General features: G+C 44.2%; 1 protein-coding gene across 1 annotated transcript in view; it reads left to right on the top strand.

Annotated features, from left to right (window-relative positions):
- The window catches only part of LOC139259825 (glutamate decarboxylase 1), an 85,294-nt gene that overhangs the window by 29,741 nt on the left and 32,777 nt on the right, over positions 1-22,776 (top strand). Inside the window, exon 11 of the mRNA XM_070875667.1 lies at positions 7,149-7,298. Within this exon, the coding sequence (XP_070731768.1) occupies positions 7,149-7,298 (150 nt within the window). The remainder of the gene's footprint in view (positions 1-7,148; positions 7,299-22,776) is intronic.

Raw genomic sequence — 22,776 nt, 5'->3', positions numbered from 1 at the left:
GCAAAGCTGTCGGTGGCATCGCCCTGCACCAACCTCGCTCCCGCGGGTCAATTTCCCCCGCAGGACGTAAAGGGGTCAGTGTGGGGCAATAAGGGGCCGACGCACACGATGATTACGTCATTGTCATGTGCGCCGCCTTAAGGAGCGAAAACTATGGGTTGTGTGCGCCATCACCCCGTGCAAAAAGTCCTTATCGCCCCATTAGCGCCTCAAAGGGCCTTTCAGAAAGGGGCAATTTCAGCTTAGATTTTTGCTGGAGTTACACCAGAGAGCTGGTGGGTGTATTCTAATTGCATGTAAATGAAGGGAATATGTCACGTACAATGTTCCCTTTAAACTAATCAGTTGCACAGCCCTCCAGGGGTCCTGCGCAGCCGGTGGGCCGGCTTTTAAATTGAAAAAATTTGCATGCACGGTTTTTGAATGGGCTGCACAGCCTGTTCAAGGGCCATGCGGCCCAATAAAATATTACGGGGAACATTGGTCACATAGCCTCAACCCTGGAATATCAGCTGGGATCTGAACCCCACCATACTTCAGCCACATAACAACTGAGCAGAAAATCTAGGCTGTATATTTAGTGCACATTTCCTGTAAGTGTCATACTTATTTTACTTTAGACATTGTGCTTCAGATGTCACACTTTGGATGTCATGCTTCAGTGTATTCTCTAATTCATTGTGAGTAGTGCCACCAGAAGTCTGATAGTTAAAAAAAATATATTATTCATTCTCAGGGTGTGGGCATCGATGGCCACACTGGCACGACAGCAGGTTTTCTTTTCTAAATGGCACTAATGTACCAATTGGGACTTTACAACAATCTGACAGCTTCATGGTCACTCCTACTGATACCAACTTTTTATTTCCAGATTTTGAAAAAAGTGAATTCAAATTCTCAAACTGCCATGGTGGGATTTGCACTCGTGTTCCTGGATTATTCGTTCAAGCCTCTGGATTACTAATCCAGTAACATAACCACTACATTACCGTACTATAATACATTAAAATGTTTGCAGATAGCAAACATTTCCTGTAAGTGTCACACTTACTTCCTGCAACACTTTCCCTGTTACACTTTGTTGATAACATCTCTACTGTTACAAAACAGTGTTTTGTCCATTGCATCAGAAGCAATGCAACAGGAAATCTGCTATGATACTATAATATTGTGCAAAGCAAAGATTTCCTGTGTCTCTGTAAAGTAGCACTTAATTACTTCATTCTGTCACATTATTTCCATCATGCTATTTCTATCTTACTTGCTTGTGCTGCTTATGGATTCCCCTTAAACTATCCTTTCTTATACTTATCTTCCTTTGAGTCCTCTTTGCAAGGCATGGTGCATCCACCTGAGGCCTACTCAAATCCAGCCTCATATTTCTTGCTACTTCAACTGTGATTCCAGTTGCCCACTCCCCTCTACCATAGTGAGAGAGGAAGTATTAAAGGGTTTAGCAACTTTGAAAGTGGATAAGTCCCCAGGCCAGGAAGAAATGTATCCCAGGCTGTTAAGTGAATCAAAAGAGGGAATAGCAGAGGCTTTGACCATTTTCTAATCCTCTCTGGCTTCAGGTGTGGTGCCAGAGGACTGGAGAACTGCTAATGTGGTACCTTTGTTGAAAAAGAGAGAAAGGGATAGACTGAGTAATTATAGGCCAGTCAGCCTAACGTCGGTGGTGGGAAAATTATTGGAAAAAATTCTGAAGAACAGGAAGATATCTTCATTTAGAAAGACACGGATTAATCAAGGACTGCCAGCACAGATTTATTAAGGGAAGGTCATGTCTGACTAACTTGATTGAATTTTTTGAGCAGGTAACCAGGAAGGTCGATGAGGGCAGTGCGTTTGATGTAGTGTATATGAATTTCAGCAAGGCTTTTGATAAGGTCCCACATGGCAGACTGGTCACAAAAGTAAAAGCCAGGGCAAAGTGGCAAGTTGGATCCAAAATTGGCTCAAAGGCTGGAAGCAGAGGGTAATAGTTGATGGATATCTTTGTGCCTGGAAGGCCGTTTTCAGTGGGGTTCCGCAGGGCACAGTACTAGGTCCCTTGCTTTTTGTGATATACATCAATGATGTAGACTTGAATATAAGGGGTATGATTAAGAAGTTTGCAGATGATACTAAAATCGGCTGTGTGGTTGATAATGAAGAAGAAAGCTATAGACTGCAGGATGATATCAATCAACTGGTCAGGCGGGCAGAACAGTGGCAAATGGAATTTAATCTGGAGAAGTGTGAAGTAATGTATTTGGGGAGGACTAACAAGGAAAGGGAATACACATTAAATGGTAGGACACTGAGAAGTGTAGAGGGCCAAAGGGACCTTGGTGTATTTGGACTTCTAGAAGGCATTTGACAAGGTGCCACATAAAAGATTACTGCACAAGATAATAGTTCACGGGGTTGGAGGTAATATATTAGCATGGATAGAGGATTGGCTAACTGACAGAAAACAGAGAGTTGGGATGAATGGTTCATTCTCGGGTTGCCAATCAGTAACTAGTGGGGTGCCGCAGGGATCAGTGCTGGGATCTATATTAACGACTTGGAAGAAGGGACCGAGTGTAATGCAGCCAAGTTTGGTGATGATACAAAGATGGGAGGAAAAGCAATGTGTGAGGAGGACACAAAAAATCTGCAAAAGGACATAGACAGGATAAGAGGGTGGGCAAAAATTTGGCAGATGGAGTATAATGTTGGAAAGTGTGAGGTCATGCGCTTTGGCAGAAAAAAATCAAAGAGCAAGTTATTATTTAAATGGAGAAAGATTGCAAAATGCTGCAGTACAGCGGGACCTGGGGGTACTTGTGCATGAAACACAAAAGGATAGTATGCAGGTACAGCAAGTGATCAGGAAGGCAAATGGAATCTTGGCCTTTATTGCAAAGGGGATGGAGTATAAAAGCAGGGAAGTCTTGCTACAGTTGTACAGGATATTGGTGAGGCCACACCTGGAATACTGCGTGCAGTTTTGGTTTCCATATTTACAAAAGTATATTCTTGCTTTGGAGGCAGGTCAGAGAAGGTTCACTAGGTTGATTCCGGAGATGAGGGGATTGACTTATGAGGAAATGTTGAGTAGGTTGGGCCTTTACGCATTGGAATTCAGAAGAATGAGAGGTGATCTTATCGAAACGCATAAGATTATGGGGGCTTGACAAGGTGGATGCAGAGAGGATGTTTCCACTGATAGGGGAGACTAGAACTAGTGGGCATGATCTTAGAATAAGGGGCCGTCCATTTAAAACTGAGATGAGGAGAAATTTCTTCTCTCAGAGGGTTGTAAATCTGTGGAATTCGCTGCCTCAGAGAGCTGTGGAAGCTGGGACATTGAATAAATTTAAGACAGAAATAGACAGTTTCTTAAATGATAAGGAAATAAGGGGTTATGAAGAGCAGGCAGGGAAGTGGACCTAAGTCCATGATCGGATCAGCCATGATCGTATTAAATGGCGGAGCAGGCTCGAGGGGCCGTATGGCCAACTTCTGCTCCTATTTTTTATGTTCTTATGTTCTTATGACCTTGGAGTGCATGTCCACAGATCCCCGAAGGTAGCAGGCCAGGTAGATAAGGTGGTTAAGAAGGCATACAGAATGCTTGTCTTTATTAGCCAAGGCATAGAATACAAGAGCAGGGGGATAATGCGTGAAATGTATAAAACATCGGTTAGGCCACAGCTAGAGTATTGATGCAGTCACCACATTACAGGAAGGATGTGATTGCACTGGAGAGGGTACAGAGGAGATTTACGAGGATGTTGCCGGGAATTTTAGCTATGAGGACAGATTTGATAGGCTGGATTTGTTTTCCTTGGAACAGAGGAGGGTGAGGGGTGACCTCATTGAGGTGTATAAAATTATGAGGGGCCTAGATATAGGGATAGAATGGACATATTTCCCTTAGCAGAGGGGTCAACAACCAGGGGGCATACATTTAAAGTAATTGATAGAAGGTTTAGAGGGGATTTGAGAGGAAATTTCTTCACCTAGAGGGTTGTGGGGGTCTGGAACTCACTGCCTGAAAGGGTGGTAGAGGCAGAAACCCTCACCACATTTAAAAAGTGCTTCATTGTGCACCTGAGGTACTGTAACCTGCAGGGCTACGGACCTAGAGCTGGAAAGTGGGATTAGGCGGGATAGCCGCTTGTTGACCGGCACGGACACGCTGGGCTGAAATGGCCTCCTTCTGTGCTGTAAATTTCTATGATTCTATGATTCTATTCCAAACCTTTTCAGCTGCAACCCCAAGCCCTGACCCTATAGTCAGCATTGACATTCCAAGCTGCACCTCAGCTCTACTGTCTGTCCTACCGCACTGACCTAACCACTCCGAGCCCCCACCCTCACATTGACAAAAACTGCACTCCAAGCATGACTGGGAACTAGCTTTAAGTTGCTTAAGTACTTCCAGAACTTTTAGAAGCCATTTCCCTTTTAAAATAACTTAGCCAACTGAAAGCAATTTCACTCCCACTGGTCTAAATAGTTTCCAAGATTTGACTTTAATCCTTTTTAAATAAGGCCACCACATGTGCCTTTTCCCAATTCTCAGGACGACCCAGGACTCAGTGGATCATTGAAAATATTTACATAAGCAAAATACTGCGAATGCTGGAATCTGAAATAAGAACAGTAAACGCTGGAAATCTCAAGGGGTCAGACAGCATCTGTGGAGAGAATAACAGCATTAACATTTCGAGTCAATGACCCTTCATCAGAACTGGTGAATGTTCGAAAAGAACACATTCTTAAGAAACACTGAAAGGGGGAGGGGAAGAAAGAGCAAAAGGGAAGGTCTGTGATAGGATGGAAGACAGGAGGGATTAGAGAGACAAAAGGGATGATGGACCGAATTGAAATGGTAATGGCCGGAGTTAGAAAAAGATTCATCTAGATTGGGTGTGATTGGCAGAATAATGACCAGCTGCCATTGGAGACAAAGAGAGAAAAAACATAAGCTCGAGGTGGGGGAGTGGGGGGGGGGGGTGGGGGGGGGTGGGAAGGGAGCCAAAGATGGGTAGACGTTATGCTCTGAAATTGTTGAACTTGATGTTGAGTCCAGAAGGCTGTGAAGTTTAATTCTCCACTCCACTCCCACTCTAATAGCTCAATCTCCGACTCCTGTACTGTTCCAATGAAGTTCAACGCAAGCTTGAGGATGAGGTGCTGTTCCTCAAGCTTGCGTTGAACTTCATTGGAACAGTACAGGAGTCGGAGATTGAGCTATTAGAGTGGGAGTGGAGTGGAGAATTAAACTTCACAGCCTTCTGGACTCAACATCAAGTTCAACAATTTCAGAGCATAACCTCTACCCAACCTTGGCTCCCTTCCCGCCTCAAACTTATGTTTTTTCTCTCTTTGTCTCCAATGGCAGCTGGTCATTATTCCGCCATTCACACCCTATCTAAATTAACCTTTTTCTAACTCCGGCAATTACCATTTCAATTCGGCCCATCATCCCTTTTGTCTCTCTAATCTCTCCTGTCTTCCACCCTATCACAGACCTTCCCTTTTGTTCTTTCTTCCCCTGCCCCTTTCAGTGCTTCTTAAGAATGTGTTCTTTTCGAATATTCACCAGTTCTGACGAAGGGTCATCGACCCGAAACATTAACTTTGTTTTTCTCTCCACAGATGTTGCCTGACCTGCTGAGATTTCCAGCATTTTCAGTTTTTATTATTGAAAATATTTACCAAGGCATCACGCAATATTCTGCGATTTCTTTCAGTACTGTCGAAAAAATTAAATCTGGACCGTTGTTTTCTCTACCGTGAGCCCTTTTAACTTAAGTAATACCATTTCCTTTGAGACCTACAAGCAACCTATTTGAGTTTTAGTCTTATCTGCTATGTAAGGGGAAGATTCCGCCTTCTTACTGTATCTGTTCAATTCTTCTGCCATACACTTGTCATTATTTATAATCTTCCCACATCCTGTAATGATCTTATTTTCTCCCTAACTGACTTTTCATTCCTAACATCAGCACATTTTTATAACTTACCCATTGTTCTGACTCTTTTCTACAAACCTCCTTTCTAGAGTCATTTCAGCTTGCCTAAAACTTTCATTTTGTTAACGTTAACTGCTTTGCTATAGTAAAACAGTGTTAAAACAGAGTGGATTCTTAATTCGCAAGGAAGTCCTCAACTGGTGGGAATGGCCTTGGCCTTGTTTGCTTCGACACTCTTTGAATAGTTGGCCTCTAAGAGGCTGTGTACTATAATAGAAATGGGAGAAGGAGAAGAAATAAAGATGAACAAATCAAATGGAAGTAATTAAAATGAATGAAAAGAAACAACAGCGGGTGTATTATGAAATTGATCCTGATTGTTCCAGGTATTTTGTCTTTTGTACCTTAATAGTCTGAGGACATTCCGGAGCTGAAATTCAGCCTCCCGGTAAGGCCTGTTACCGCCAGAAAGCGGTGGCTATGTGGCAGTGTCAAATGGCCGCCGATTTTTAGTCGAATGGCCATCGCTCGTGAAATTCTCCCTGGTGGTTTTTCCAGCGGCCCCCACTTCCGCTCCGCTGCTGCCAAACCCTCCTAAGTGCATCATCAAAGCGCACACCGCCTATGTCCCGCCCCACAAGCAAAATTCAGTGTAGAAAATCTTCCGGCCACTGCTCAGTGCCCCAGACAGATTTTTTTCTGCCAGGTCAGCCCGACAATTATGCCCCCGGGTTCGGCTGGGCCGCCAACAGGCAGCGTGGCACCCCCTCTTGCGTGCCAGGCCGCTGGCCCAGCCGAAACCCTCCCTGGTGGCCCAGTGGACCTAACTAAAATAATGACAGAGCTTGCAGCGGCCCTCCCTTTTAAATGAAGGGAAGAGACTTGGAGACACGCCAGCATGATGACTGGCAGCGCTGGACACGCCGCCCGTCCCCACTTCTGCCCCCATTATGACCGACTTCCGCCCCATTCGAAAAAAAAATGACAAAAAGCTGAATTTCGCAAAATGGTGCAACTCGTTTTAATGGCCTTCCCTCCATTGATTTTTAACTTTTCCCTTTTCTTTTATCTGGCTGAGAGAAAAGAGCGACTGATATGTATCTTGAAAAATAAGTCTAAATGCACAACATTCTGAAACATTAAATTTTTGTTATGGCTATGATGAGTAAAATAATAATTCTACTTTGTTCATAGGGCATCCTCCAGGGCTGCAATCAGATGTGTGCAGGGTACCTGTTCCAGCAAGACAAACAGTACGATGTATCCTATGACACAGGGGATAAAGCAATACAGTGTGGCCGTCACGTGGACATTTTCAAGTTTTGGCTGATGTGGAAAGCTAAGGTACAGTAACCTTGGTTGAAGTCCTTAATTGGCAGCTTGACATGTTGTAAACACCTGCTTGTCTGAGTTAGTGGTTACATAGTTGATTTTTAGCATTAAAACTGACCAGTTTGTCCTTGGAAAAGAGAAAACTCACACCCAAAGTAAAACAAATGTAGCTTACTGAGCCACACCTGCAGAAAACATGAGGGTAGAAGTTCTGCTTCTGCACTTACCAGCCCATGATTGTCCACTCATTCATTTTAATGGACCTAGACTGGTGATTGCAGATCGAGAGTTCTACCCTGTGAAATTTAGCCTACAATTAATGGGAATTTCTGTTTAGTACCACTAAGGTTTAAATTATTTACAGGATGTGTGTTTCCATGTTCCCTGAATTTGGAGTTGATTGTGCTTGTAATTTTAATTACAATTGAGGTATGCATTAACTTGAGTGATATTGTTTATATGTAATTTTATTCTTATTGAAATATCATAATCACCATTGGATGGTGCTTCTGTAAAGACTGCAAATACCAAACAGAACATTCTGGAAAATCATCTCTTACAGGTTTGCAGCATAGTTTCAGATGAGGTTGCCTTGGTAACAAATGTAGTCTAGTTACAGCAATTAGAAATAATTGCTATGGTAGAATTGACTATAAAATGGTTATATACACAAGTACCAGGAATTACTTCCTGTACCTTGATGGGGGTACATCCTCCGAAGTGTGTATGATTGTAGAGATCTAAATATCTAAACATTCAACAGCTACTAGTATGAATCGTTTTAAATATAAATATGTATGATTTTTTAGCAATCCCAACTGTCTTAGAAATCTTTAGGGTATTTCCCAGTCTGAATTGAAGCAATGAGGATAGTGTTCAGAATTTCCTCTCATATTTTACGATAATGCCTGAATAGAGAAAATAGAGCCAATTTTCTTCCAAGCCTCTCTGCCCAAGCGCATGGGGCGGAAGGAACTTGTACTCAAAAGCGGGAGAGGAAACTGAGAGGCTTGCAGCAGCAGTAATTGCCACCAGCTCCGGGGCCTTCTAGCTGCTATTCATAAAGTGTCTTATCACTTCTTAAAGTCCAGAATAAATATGGAATGGAGTTTGGAAGTATTGGGAGGGTGGTCCATCATTTGGGACAGTGGGAGAGAGTGGAGAGAGGGGGATGGGAGAAATGGAGGGATGCATATGTCGAGGAGTAATGGGAAAAGGGATTTGGATCAGTCGGAGGATAGATTTCAGGGTATGGGAGTTCTGGGAATAGTGTGGAAGTGGTTGAAGGAAGTTTTGGAGTGAGGAAGCACTGAGATGAGTATGTGACACATGCAGGAGCATCTGGGAAGAGATTATTGGGTGTGAAAATACTTGGAACGGATCGCACGGTGGGAACATGGTGAGGTAGTTCTGGGACTGAAAGTGGGGAGTGATGGTCGCAGGGTGCAGGAGTATTGGGGATGGGAGTGCAAGGGTCTGGGATGATTGGGGGGGAGAGGTCTCAGAGTATTAGGAACATACAAGGTGTCTGGAACTTCCTTTCTCATGTAAGTAACTTTGTTAGATTTCCTATGGGTGCTTGGCATCAGGGTGAAAGGGCCAAGGGATTCTTCAGTGGCAGGATTCTAGAAGTGCAAGGTGCAAATGTGTAAATGGCATTTATGTCCATTGTGGCATTTCTTCCACCAAAGTTGTGGTAAACCAGTGGAAGAACCACCACAGAAATTGAATCCATGTCACCATACCTGTTCCTTTTATCAATTCAATGTCATACATCACAGGAAAGGGTATCATTCCCTTAACGTGCAGCTGATATGTGACCACCAACAAGGGGATGAGAACCTAAGCGTAGATTCAGAAGGGGAAGAAGCAAAGCTGGAAATGGAAGGCAGAAAATTAGTAAGTGAGTTTGGAAGGCAGCAGAAACAAAGGCGAGAAAATAGTCAACAAAGGAGTTTGGCAGTACTTAATGGCATATACTTCAATGCAAGGAGTCTAGGGAATAAGGCAAATAAGCTGAGGGCACAGATAGACACGTGGAAGTATCAAAGTTATTACTGAAACACTGCTGAACGAAAGGCAGCTGAACATTCCTAGATGCATGGTTTTCAGACGAGACAGAGAAGGGGATAAAAAAGGAGGGGGAGGGTCGCAATATTGGTTAAAAAAAACAATTACAGCTGTAAGGAAGGATGATATGCTAGAAGGATCATCAAATGAGTCCATATGGTTGACTGAAGAACAAAAAAGGAGCAATCACAATGCTGGGAGTGTACTCGATCAGGCGAACATCCCCAGCATCGAAGCACTGACCACACTCAACCAGCTCCGCTGGGCAGACCACATTGTCCGCATGCTGGATACAAGACTCCCAAAGCAAGCACTCTACTCGGAACTCCTACACGGCAAGCAAGCCCCAGGTGGGCAGAGGAAACATTTCAAGGACACCCTCAAAGCCTCCTTGATAAACTGCAACATCCCCACCGACATCTGGGAGTCCCTGGCCAAAGACTGCCATAAGTGGAGGAAGAGCATCCGGGAGGGCGCTGAGCACCTCGAGTCTCGTCACTGAGAGCATGCAGAAAACAAGCGCAGGCAGCGGAAGGAGCATGCAGCAAACCAGACTCCTCACCCACCCTTTCCTCCAACGACTGTCTGTCCCACCTGCGACAGAGACTATAATTTCTGAATTGGACTATTCAGTCACCTGAGAACTCACTTTTGGAGTGGAAGCATGTCCTCCTCGATTTCGAGGGACTGCCTATGATGGTGATGATGGGAGTGCATTATAGACCCCAAAACAGTCAGAGGGAGATAGAAGAGCAAATATGTAGGCACATTTCTGAGAAGTGCAAAAACAATAGGGTAATAATAGTAGGGGATTTCAGCTACCCTAACATTAACTGGGATAGAATCAGTGTAAAAGGTATAGAGGACACAGAATTCTCAAAATGTATTCAGGAGAACTTTTTTAACCAGTATGTAGCAAGCCCAATAAGAGAAGGGACGGTTCTGGAATGAAGCTGGGCAGGTGGATGGGATACCAGTAAGAGAGCATTTTGGTGGTAGTGATCATAATTCAGTTAGATTTAGCGTAATGAAAAAGGGCAAAGATAGACCAGGAGTAAAAGTTCACAATTGGAGAAAGGCTAATTTTACTAAGCTGACATATGATTTAGCAAACGTGGTCTGGAAACAGCTACTTGCAGTAAATCAATGTAAGAGCAGTGGGAGGCATTCAAGGAAGAGATGGTGAGGGTTCAGAGTAAATATGTTCCCACAAAGAAAAAGGTGGGACTCCCAAATCTAGAGCCCCCTCGATATCAAGGGGCAAACTAGGTTGGATAAAACAAAAAAGGGAAGCTTATGTCAGATACCAAGAGCTAAATATTGCAGAAACCCTAGACGAATATGGAAAGTGCAGGGGTGAAATTAAAAAGGAAATTAGGAAAGCAAAGAAAGGGCCTGAAAAATATTGGCAAGTAAAATCAAGGAAAACCTCAAAATAAGTACATAGAGAACAAGAGGATAACTAAAGCAAGAATAGTGCCAATTAGAGAACAAAACGGTAACCTGTGTGTGGAGGCGAAAGACGTGGGTATGGTTTGTACTTTGTGTCTGTCTTCACAAAAGAGAGGGATGATGCAGACATTGTAGTTAAGGAGGAGTGTAAAATATTAGATGAGATAAACATATGAGAGAGGAAATATTAAGGGGTTTTAGCACCTTTGAAAGTAGATAAATTGCCGGGCCCGGATGAAATGTATCCCAGGTTTTTAAGAGAAGCAAGGGAGGAAATAGCATAGGCTCTGACCATCATTTTCCAATCCTCTCTGGCTACAGGCGTGGTAACAGAGGACTGGAGGACTGCTAATGTTGTACCATTGTTTAAAAAGGGAGAAAGGGATAAACTGAGTAATTAAAGGGCAGTCAGTCTAACATTATTGGAAAAAATTCTGAGGGGCAGTATATATCAATGTATGGAGCATGATTAAGAAGTTTGCTGATGATACAAAATTGCCCGTGTGGTTGATAGTGAGGAAAATAGCTGTAGACTGCAGGATGATATCAATGGACTGGTCAGGTGAGCAGAAAAGTGGCAAATGGAATTCAATCTGGAGAAGTGTGAGGTAATGCATTTGAGGAGGGCTAACAAGGGAAGGGAATATACAATACATGGTAGGATACTGAGAAGTGTGGAGGAACAGAGGGATCTTGGAGTGCATATCCACAGATCCCTAAAGGAAGTAGGACAGGTAGATAAGGTGGTTAAGAAGGCATATGGGATACTTTCCTTTATTAGCCAAGGCATAGAATATAGGAGCAGCGAGGTTATGCTTGGACTGTATAAAACAGTAGTTAGGCCACAGCTAGAATACTGCATACAGGGGAGTTGAGGAGAACTTTTTGGTCTGGTACTCACTGCCTAAAAGAGCGGTAGAGGCAGATACCCTCATCGTTTTAAAAAGTACTTGGATATGCACTTGAAGTTCCGTAAGCTATAAGAGCAATGGACCAAGAGCTGGAAAATAGGATGAAGCTGGATAGCTATTTTTCAGCCAGCACAGACACAATGGGCTGAATGGCTTCCTTTGATGTCATAACTTTCTATGATTCGATGAACACTGCATCATGCAGATAATTGCTGGTTTTCCTTCAACTCATTATATTAAGGCCAGCACTATTCCAAGTTGGAAAGCAAATATGCAGCTGGTTTCTGGGTGATAAAGGCCCTTTAGCCTTGATTGATGAAACCTGTGTGATTCTCCAGCAACCCAGCACAGCTAAAATACATTGAGACCCATTTTGCCACCAGGATTTAATTGAACAGATTATTTGAATGCTAAAGTAATGTCTCAGATGCCTCAATATGTCTGGTTGGGCTCTGTAATGCGGATCTACACAAGTGTTCAGGATTGTGGTGTTGGGCTGCATGCTCCAAAATTTTGCTTTGGAAAGAGGGCTTTTTATAGAGTGTGTATAACAGGATGGTGATCGAGGCAATGGGGGAGAAGGTGACTAGCACCAGCAGCAAAAAGAGGTTGCTGAAGAGAGCCCTATGCTAGCAGTCGCAGCCATCCTGAACCATTGTATTCAGGACACCTTTCTTCAGAATTGGCTTTCCCAACTGCCATCCAAGATCCCATTCATCACGTATCATCATAGCTATAAACTATTACAAAAGCTATGGAAACAAAAACATGAACTTCAGCAACTCAGAATAATTTATTTCTTGCCCTTAATTATCATAACTTCTGATCACTTTGGTGCCTTTTGGTACCACTGTGTGTTCTTCTGCTATTCTACCTGTGCCTAATTGGGTGCTCCTCCTAAGTGCAACATGAGTGTGTGAGCCTCTTGGGATTGTGGTGCCCTTCCTCTCCTGATATATAAGTTCTGAGAAAGACATGCTGCATTTCCAGTGCTCTTTGTAGGCAGCCTGTCTTACCACATGAGGGGATTGGCCACAGAGCACACTTAACTTGCGATCGTGAAAGACAGCAGGATCATATGAAAACCTTTCTGCTGGGTGGCAGGATATGGGCCCTTCAGGCATCTTTCTTTTAAAAGTAGGATCAGGATCCACTAGTTCTTCAACCGTGCTGACATCTCCTGATCCTTTGCTCAGGAACATAAGAGTTCTCTTACTTCACATCTCCCCCATTCCTATTGCCAGGTGTGCTTGGCATATCACCCTGTGCAACATCCTCATGCTCACTATCTAAAGCCCCCTGGTTACTTCTCTGTGGCCTGGTGCTAGGTATTGAGATGATAAATGGCAGTGTTTGCAGGACCTGAAATAAAGGATCTGGTTGATCTTTCTTTTTTTCTTTCTTTATGGTGCTGCATTTCATCTATAAGTGAAGAAGAAAAAGCAACATTTTAATGATTGGTGGAGGAACACCCTTATCTCTTCACTTTCAAAAGAAGCAATTAACATGTAGCTCTTTTTAGAAAGGTTCGGTGTGCTCACAAAGCAAGAAATGGTGGAGCAATAGAACGTCATGACAGATCTACAGCTGGCACCGGCCTTCTCACCTCCATTTCTGACTTGCCACAGCTATGGGCTTCCTCTGCAGCAGAAGAGCTTCCTTCCCAGAGGCCTGATGTTGGGAAGCCCACCATCTGTGACCTCTCTCTCTTTCTTGTATTGAGGACTATCTTCTCCAATAAACATGACAATATAAAAGGCCACTTTTTTGGCATTTGGTGTTAGCAAGCAGAACATAAAATGATGGTGACAGATGCTGCTACCAAAGTAGGAAAGTTGTAAGTAAAGTTGCACATGTAAGATGGGAGTATAAAGGTGGCTATGGACAGTGTCATGTATTCAACTGTCATTCTAACCCATGTATAAGCTGACCTAAGTTGTACACCTTGAGAACACTGACCACAGGGGGTGAACTTGTGGGAGATACTCCTAACCTGGACTTTCCGGTATAAAAGGGGAAGCTCCACCCACCGTCTGCCTCTTGAGGTCTTGGTAATAAAGGTAACTGGTCACAGAGTGATCTTCTCTCAGGTATGGGCCTCGTGTGCATTTATACTGTATAGTAAGGACATATTATTGGCGACAAAAACTGGGATTCGAAACAAAGTAATGAGTTGACGGCACAAATCATTACAAATGGGTATGATTTGGTGGCCATTACAGAAACGTGGTTGCAGGGTGGCCAAGACTGGGAATTAAACATACAGGGGTATCTGACAATTCGGAAAGATAGACAAGAAGAGAAAGGAGGTGGGGTAGCTCTGTTAATAAAGGATGATATCAGGGCAGTTGTGAGAGACAATATTGGCTCGAATGAACAAAATGTTGAATCAATGTGGGTGGAGATTAGAGATAGTAAGGGGAAAAAGTCACTGGTGGGCGTAGTTTATAGGCCCCCAAATAATAACTTCACAGTGGGGCGGACAATAATCAAGGGAATAATGGAGGCATGTGAAAAAGGAACGACAGTAATCATGGGGGATTTTAACCTACATATCGATTGGTCAAATCAAATCGCACGGGGTAGCCTGGAGGAGGAATTCATAGAATGCATACAGGATTGTTTCTTAGAACAGTATGTTACAGAACCTACAAGGGAGCAAGATATCTTAGATCTGGTCCTGTGTAATGAGACAGGAATAGTAAACGATCTCCCAGTAAAAGATCCTCTCGGAATGAGTGATCACAGTATGATTGAATTTGTAATACAGATTGAGAGTGAGGAAGTAGTGTCTCAAACGAGCATACTATGCTTAAACAAAGGAGACTACAGTGAGATGAGGGCAGAGTTGGCTAAAGTAGACTGGGAACACAGACTAAACGGTGGCACAATTGAGGAACAGTGGAGGACTTTTAAGGAGCTCTTTCATAGTGCTCAACAAAAATATATTCCAGTGAAAAAGAAGGGCGGTAAGAGGAGGGATAACCAGCCGTGGATAACCAAGGAAATAAAGGAGAGTATCAAATTAAAAACCAATGCGTATAAGGTGGCCAAGGTTAGTGGGAAACTAGAGGATTGGAAAAATTTTAAACGACAGCAAAGAATGACTAAGAAAGCAATAAAGAAAGGAAAGATAGATTACGAAAGTAAACTTGCGCAAAACATAAAAACAGATTGTAAAAGCTTTTACTGATATATAAAACGGAATAGAGTGACTAAAGTAAATGTTGGTCCCTTAGAAGATGAAAAGGGGGATTTAATAATGGGGAATGTGGAAATGGCGGAGACCTTAAACAATTATTTTGCTTCGGTCTTCACAGTGGAAGACACAAAAACCATGCCAAAAATTGCTGATCACGGGAATGTGGGAAGGGAGGACCTTGAGACAATCATTATCACTAGGGGGTAGTGCTGGACAGGCTAATGGGACTCAAGGTAGACAAGTCCCCTGGTCCTGATGAATTGCATCCCAGGGTATTAAAAGAGATGGCGGAAGTTATAGCAGATGCATTCGTTATAATCTGCCAAAATTCTCTGGACTCTGGGGAGGTACCATTGGATTGGAAAGCAGCTAATGTAATGCCTCTGTTTAAAAAAGGGGGCAGACAAAAGGCAGGTAACTATAGGCTGGTTAGTTTAACATCTGTAGTGGGGAAATTGCTTGAAGCTATCATTAAGGAAGAAAAAGCGGGACATCTAGATAGGAATAGTGCAATCAAGCAGACGAAGCATGGATTCATGAAGGGGAAATCATGTTTCACTAATTTACTGGAATTCTTTGAGGATATAACGAGCATGGTGGATAGAGGTGTACCGAAGGATGTGGTGTATTTAGATTTCCAAAAGTCATTCGATAAGGTGCCACACAAAAGGTTACTGCAGAAGATAAAGATACGCGGAGTCAGTGGAAATGTATTAGCATGGATCGAGAATTGGCTGGCTAACAGAAAGCAGAGTGTCGGGATAATTGGGTCCTTTCCGGGTTGGAAATCGGTGGTTAGTGGTATGCCACAGGGATCGGTGCTGGGACCACAATTGGTTACAATATACATAGATGACCTGGAAGAGGGGACAGAGTGTAGTGTAACAAAATTTGCAGATGACACAAAGATTAGTGGGAAAGCGGGTTGTGTAGAGGATACAGAGAGGCTGCAAAGAGATTTAGATAGATTAAGCGAATGGGCTAAGGTTTGGCAGATGGAATACAATGTCGAAAAATGTGAGGTCATCCACCTTGGAAAAAAAAACAGTAAAAGGAAATATTATTTGAATGGGGAGAAATTACAACATGCTGCGATGCAGAGGGACCTGGGGGTCCTTGTGTATGAATCCCAAAAAGTTAGTTTGCAGGTGCAGCAGGTAATCAGGAAGGTGAATGGAATGTTGGCCTTCATTGCGAGAGGGATGGAGTACAAAAGCAGGGAGGTCCTGCTGCAACTGTACAGGGTATTGGTAAGGCCGCACCTGGAGTACTGTGTGCAGTTTTGGTCACCTTACTTAAGGAAGGATATACTAGCTTTGGAGGGAGTACAGAGACAATTCACTAGGCTGATTCCGGAGATGAGGGGGTTACCTTATGATGATAGATTGAGTAGACTGGGTCTTTACTCATTGGAGTTCAGAAGGACGAGGGGTGATCTTATAGAAACATTTAAAATAATGAAAGGGATAGACAAGATAGAGGCAGAGAGATTGTTTCCACTGGTCGGGGAGACTAGAACTAGGGGGCACAGCCTCAAAATACAGGGGAGCCAATTTAAAACCGAGTTGAGAAGGAATTTCTTCTCCCAGAGGGTTGTGATTCTGTGGAATTCTCTGCCCAGGAAAGCAGTTGAGGCTAGCTCATTGAATGTATTCAAATCACAGATAGATAGATTTTTAACCAATAAGGGAATTACGGGTTATGGGGAGTGGGCGGGTAAGTGGAGCTGAGTCCACGGCCAGATCAGCCATGATCTTGTTGAGTGGCGGAGCAGGCTCGAGGGGCTAGATGGCCTACTCCTGTTCCTAATTCTTATGTTCTTATGTTCTTAAACCATGCGAGCATGGCCACTAGCAGCACAGAAGAGAGGTACTGTGTTGGTGATGATTGGGACGACTTTATTGATAGACTACAGCAAAGTTTTGTCACTAAGGAATGGTTGCGACAGGATTCGGCCGACAAATGCAGGGCTCATCTCCTGATGGTATGTGGATCCAGAACGTACTCCCTGATGAAGGACCTTCTAGCGCCAGAGAAGCCGGCGGACAAGACGTTCGAAGAGTTCAGTAAGTTGATCGGGGAATACCTAAACCGGCAAGCAGCATGTACATGGCGAGACACCGGTTTTATACGCACGGGCGGCGAGAAGGGCAAAGCGTTCCAGACTTTGTGGCAGATCTCTGGCGACTGGCGAGCCTATGTAAGTTCCCAGATGCATGCAAAGTGGAGATGCTGCGAGACTTTTTTATTGAGGGCATAGGACACGCTGGGGTTTTCAGGAATCTGATTGAGACCAAAGTCTTGACCTTGGAAGTGGCGGCTATGATAGCCCAGACAATTATCTCTGGGGAGGAAGAGACCAGACTGATTTATGGCAAAAATCTTGGCTCAAATGCGGCAAACGACCAGGGAGTCAACGTTGTTAATGTGGCACACAGTTCTCTTGGCAGACAAGGGCAATCGGACATGCCCCAGCATGCAGTCGAACCCAAAGGGGGAATTCAATAGAGACGATTCATGCCATCGCAATGGACAATGCGGCCTGTAATGGGGCCATCAGCACCTGCTAATGGTGCGCTTAAGGACAGTTACAGAGACAGTCAGAGACAATTGACTGGTAATGGACCTTTTGTTTCCAACAATGGGACCTCTAGCTCATGCTGGAGGTGTGGAGGCAAACACCCAGCCAGAGCGTACAGGTATCAGCAATACATCTGCAGAAACTGCAACGTCAGCGGTCACTTGGCGCATATGTGCAGGAAGCCTGCAGCCAGGCTGATGTACGAGGAGGACCTGATGTAAGCCCTACAAGGCCAAATGAATACTGGGGGAAATCGCTGGAAGCTGAAGTTCAGCGAGTTCATGTGGAGCACATATACAGTTCATATACCAGGACACCACCGATAATGATGGAAGTGCTCCTCAATGGCATCCCAGTATTAATGGAGCTGGACACAAACCCCTAACGTCCCTTTTGGCTGACAACAAGGCCATAAATGCGAATGCATTGGCCCGCATACAGAGGTGGGCACTTACGTTAGCTGCCTATGACTACACAATTCAGCACAGACCGGGCACTGAAAACTGTGCCGATGCACTCAACAGGCTACCTCTAGCCACCACTGAGGGGGCAGCTGAGCATGATGCTGAGATAGTCATGGCTGTCGAAGCATTCGAAAGCAAATGCTCACCTGTGACAGTCCGTCAGATTAAAGTCTGGACAAATGAAGACCCGCTACTGTCTTTAGTTTAGAAATGTGTCCTGAATGGGGACTGGGCAGCCACGTACGGGGCATGCCCTGAGAAGTTTAAACCATTTCATCGGCGCAGGGATGAACTCTCAATTCATGCCGATTGCCTACTGCGGGGAAACCGAGTAGTCATGCCCCAGAAAGGTAGAGAGGTGTTTATCAGAGAACTTCACAATGAGCACCTGGGCATTGTCATGATGAAGGCCAATGCCATGTCGCACGTTTGGTGGTCAGGGCTAGATGCAAACCTGGAACTTTGTGTTCGCAGGTGCAACGCATGTACTCAGCTGGGCAACGCACCCAGGGAAGCCCCCCTTAGCCCCTGGTCCTGGCCCGCCAAGCCATGGTCACGCATCCATGTGGACTACGTAGGTCCTTTCATGGCAAAACTGTTTTTGATTGTAGTAGACGCCTACTCCAAATGGATTGAGTGTGCCATTTTAAATTCAAGCACATCCTCTGCCACGGTAGAAAGTCTACGGGCAATGTTCGCCACCCATCGTCTACCAGACGTCTTGGTCAACGACAATGGCCCGTGCTTCACAAGCACTGAATTACAGGACTTCAAGGCAGGCAATGGAATCAACCATGTCAGAACGGCACCGTTCAAGCCGGCCTCAAACAGCCAGGCGGAATGAGTAGTGCAGATAATCAAACAATGGATGCTCAGAATCCAAGGGGGTTCCCTCCAAAGCCGCTTATCACGCCTCCTCTTGGCCAATAGATCCCGACCACACTTGCTCACAGGGGTTCCACCCGCAGAGCTGCTAATGAAAAGGACGTTCAAAACCAGGTTATCCCTTCTGCACCCTACTATGAAATAAATTGTTGAGAGCAGGCGTCAGTCACAATGTGACTACCATGACAGGAATGCGAGGGTGCGATGTATTGATCTCAATGACCCTGTTTTTGTCCTTAATTCCGCTGCAGGGCCCATATGGCTTGCAGGCACTGTGATTGCCAAAGAGGGGAATAGAGTTTTGGTAGTTAAACTTATCAATGGACAAATCTGACGCAAACACGTGGATCAATCTAAACGGAGGTTCAGCAACCCCATAGAAGAAGCCGAGGAAGAACACGACGTAGAGTTTACTCCACCACAGGTAACCGAACACCGGAACCAAGTGGAGGAGAGCCCAGTCACTGTGGGCAGTCCGGACAGGCCTGAGGCACCGCAAACAGCAAACACTCAGGCCAGCGCCCAACAACCGGAGCCCCAACTCAGGCGCTCTACAAGGGATGTAAACCACCAGAGAGACTTAACCTGTGATCCCAAAAAGACTTTGGGGGGGAGGTGATGTCATGTATTCAACTGTTATTGTAACCCATGTATAAGCTGACCTAAGTTGTACACCTTGAGAACACTGACCACAGGGGGCGAACTTGTGGGAGACACTCCTAATCTGGTCTTTCTGATATAAAAGGAGAAGCTCCACCCACCGTCTGCAAGGTAACTCGTCACAGAGTGATCTTCTCTCAGGTATGGGCCTTGTGTGCATTTATACTGTATCGAAAGGACATATTAGACAGTTTCTGTGGAAGTCCTACAGCTCTCCTTTGCTGCAATTTGTCCACCAGCATCCCAAAGCTCTAAGTGTTTCTTTTTTGCAGCTATGATTCCCTTTTTGCACAACAATATTGAAACAATTCCTTTAAATAGAAGCCACAGCCTTTAAAAGCTACTTAGCAGCAACTGCATACTATTTCCGACCCTCCCAGCAAGTTTCAGTAAGCGGACCCATTCCAGGTTGCTCTTTTTAGGATCCCAGAACACCATCCTAAAGAAGAGGGCCTGCACTTTCTCTCATTGGTGGATTTGTGTAAAGGGTGATCCTAACCCTCGCCAAAGTGAAATAGCCACTAACCCATTGCTGTTTTCTCCCAGACCCCTCATTAACTATTCTGGGCAGTTTGGAGGCCAGAAAACTGCCCTTCATTGGTGTAGTGCTGATGGGAGGTTGGAGAATACATTTTTGCTGCAGCAATTAAAAGGCTGCAGCCAGTTAAAGGGCAGTGTCACTTCTCAGTAGGATGGCAGAAGAAGCAGCAGCCTAGGAGTGTCAGCAGCTGGAAAGGCCCCTAGATTTTCCGATGTGTTAGAGGGGGTCCTGCTGGGGGAAGTGAGGGCCAGGAAGGACTGTCTGATTAGCACTTAGGATGCCCATAAGAGAGGGGTCCAGGCTGCCTGGAGGGAGGTGACAGAGGCAGTCAGTGCACCCTCCATCAAAACCAAGAATTGCCGCACAATGCAGGAAGAGGTTTAACGGTGGTCAAGTTAAGTCAAGAATCGAGGGCCATTATACATCCTCCGCCACACCTATCATACTCTTTCTCCCTCAGCACCTGGATGTCAGGAAATCTCCCTTCTGCTAAGGGCAACTTCTCCAAATACTTAAGCATCTTCTTTACTTAAAATCACTCTCTCAACTCACTTTGCCTGCCATAAGAGCTTCTGATCATCACCAAGCATTCAATTTAATGGAACAAACAGGGTCACCTCTCATCAACATGGCATGCCTGACCTTATGTGAAGCAAGTCTCCATGACACTCACATTGGCAAAGAAGTTCTTGCAACAGTGAGATCAGTGACATACGCCATGAATTTCACCGTCTTGCACATTGATCTCACTGTTTTGAACTTACTCCAAATTTTGCTGGATTTGTAATTTGAATATGCCGCTGTGAGCAGTGGCCAATGTTTGCTAATGGCTAAGTGTGGGAGAGTGTACTCAACATGTAGGAATAGGTTCGTTTGAATGAGACCGACGATCGCAAATCTCCATTCCATGTAATCCTTTTCAGTTGTAATCTATAAGCAAAATGTTATAATGTATGAAAACCAATAACAAACCAGATAGGTTTCACAAAATATATAAAATTGGTATTTAAAGTATAAATAATGATAAAGAAGCATGAATAGAAACATTGCTTCTTCTTATAACCTACATGCATATCAAAATGCATAGTATTAGAGTTGGTTATGATTTAACCAAGTTTTTACCTGTTCTTTGTCCCTCCCTGAATTTTATACAAGAACAAGATAATTGTCAATCTACAATGAAATTATGGGAAGAACAACTGAAAGTGCTTCTCTTTTTTTGTAGATGAAGCATAAAATCAGGACAATCATCTTTACCACCTATTCCCATCTTGGACAAGATCAGACTTTCACCGCGATGGCTTAATTTGAAATGACGGGGGTTGAACTTGGTTATAGCCCATTTTCGGGCACATAACCAAGGACCGCAGAGAGTGCGTGCCCCAACCATGTGGCCTGAGGCTCGCCTGAAATTGGGCCGCGGACCTCACTTGTTTAATTTGGGTGAGCTGCAGGTGTCTGTCGTGCCTCCAGAAGCAGCTCACCCGACTGCGGTAACCAGTTGCCAGCAGCGATCCTGAGGTAAGTCCGAGAAGGAGAATGAAAGAGATGTTGATCTCAGGCTGGCAGCAGTCCTTAAGAGGGCTGTGGATTTGGGAGGAACACTCCTGCTCCCCCTCACTCCACAGGAAGAATTTTGAAAACAAAAACAGCTTTCCTTTTGGCAGCGGCCACTAAAGTGTCCTGAGGAGATCAGGCTCAGAGCCTGCTCTGCTTATCACAGCCCAGTTTAGGAGAGGGATCCTAAAACAGACATAAGACCCTTCATTTACATAGGTAAGGAGAATAATGCCAGAGGCGCCTGAAAAATGGCCACACCCAATATTGAGTTGACCATCTTTCTGACATCCTTGGAATGCAGGACGTTGATCACTGAAATTGACCCTTGTTGCACCCACTTTACACCCGTGAAAGGAGATCCAATTTCTACCCCATAGTATACTAAATTGGTCCAAATTGTGCTTGAAAGAGATGTGAGTCTATCGGCCAAGATTCCATTGTACTGATGATGTTGCTGCTCATGATATTGTGCAATCACGTTTTATATATATATATGTGAAAACTGTAATGACTAGTATAATATCTAATTTGCATAAAAGGAGAGAGCTAAGATCCTCAACGTCAGTCACTCTATCTCTTAAGTTCAGGATCACTGTCATACACAGGGCAGGGGGTTTTATCTGAAAGCACTTTATTTTCACACAAATGGGACAGAGTTTGCAAAAAAATTATAATACTTAAAATTGAAACAATGTTGTGCTATGAATATTATGGATTTCAGCCAATATTATTACTGCATCCCCTCATGATCCTTATTCAACTTGTTCACGATTATGACAGTATTTCCACACCAAATCAACAAATTACCCAGCTAAACGTTTCAGTTCATTTGGATCACATTGCCAGTGAAAAAATGTGGTGAGCAGTAATTGCAGATAGGAAGAATGTGGCACCACTGGTGAATGTTGTTGTTTAAGGTGCACATGGCCTGATCACGTAGGGGTAGATATCTTCATGTATAAACTCACTCACCAGGGTCAACATATCTTACTTAGGTAACCCCATAGCATGAGGGGGCTGCACAAGAAGGAGAGCTAATGTGATAGTGTAAAATGGGTGATAATGAATCGGCAACCCGTTTTACATCTCTCCCAACTTTTATTTCCATTGACTTCAAATCAGGAGATATAAAATGGACAGCTGAGCCTCTATCACCCATTTTAC

The sequence above is a fragment of the Pristiophorus japonicus genome, chromosome 3, assembly GCF_044704955.1.
Source record: "Pristiophorus japonicus isolate sPriJap1 chromosome 3, sPriJap1.hap1, whole genome shotgun sequence".
Taxonomy (NCBI): domain Eukaryota; kingdom Metazoa; phylum Chordata; class Chondrichthyes; family Pristiophoridae; genus Pristiophorus; species Pristiophorus japonicus.
The sequence above is the reverse complement of the archived record's forward strand: the minus strand, read 5'-3'. Positions and strand labels throughout refer to the sequence as shown.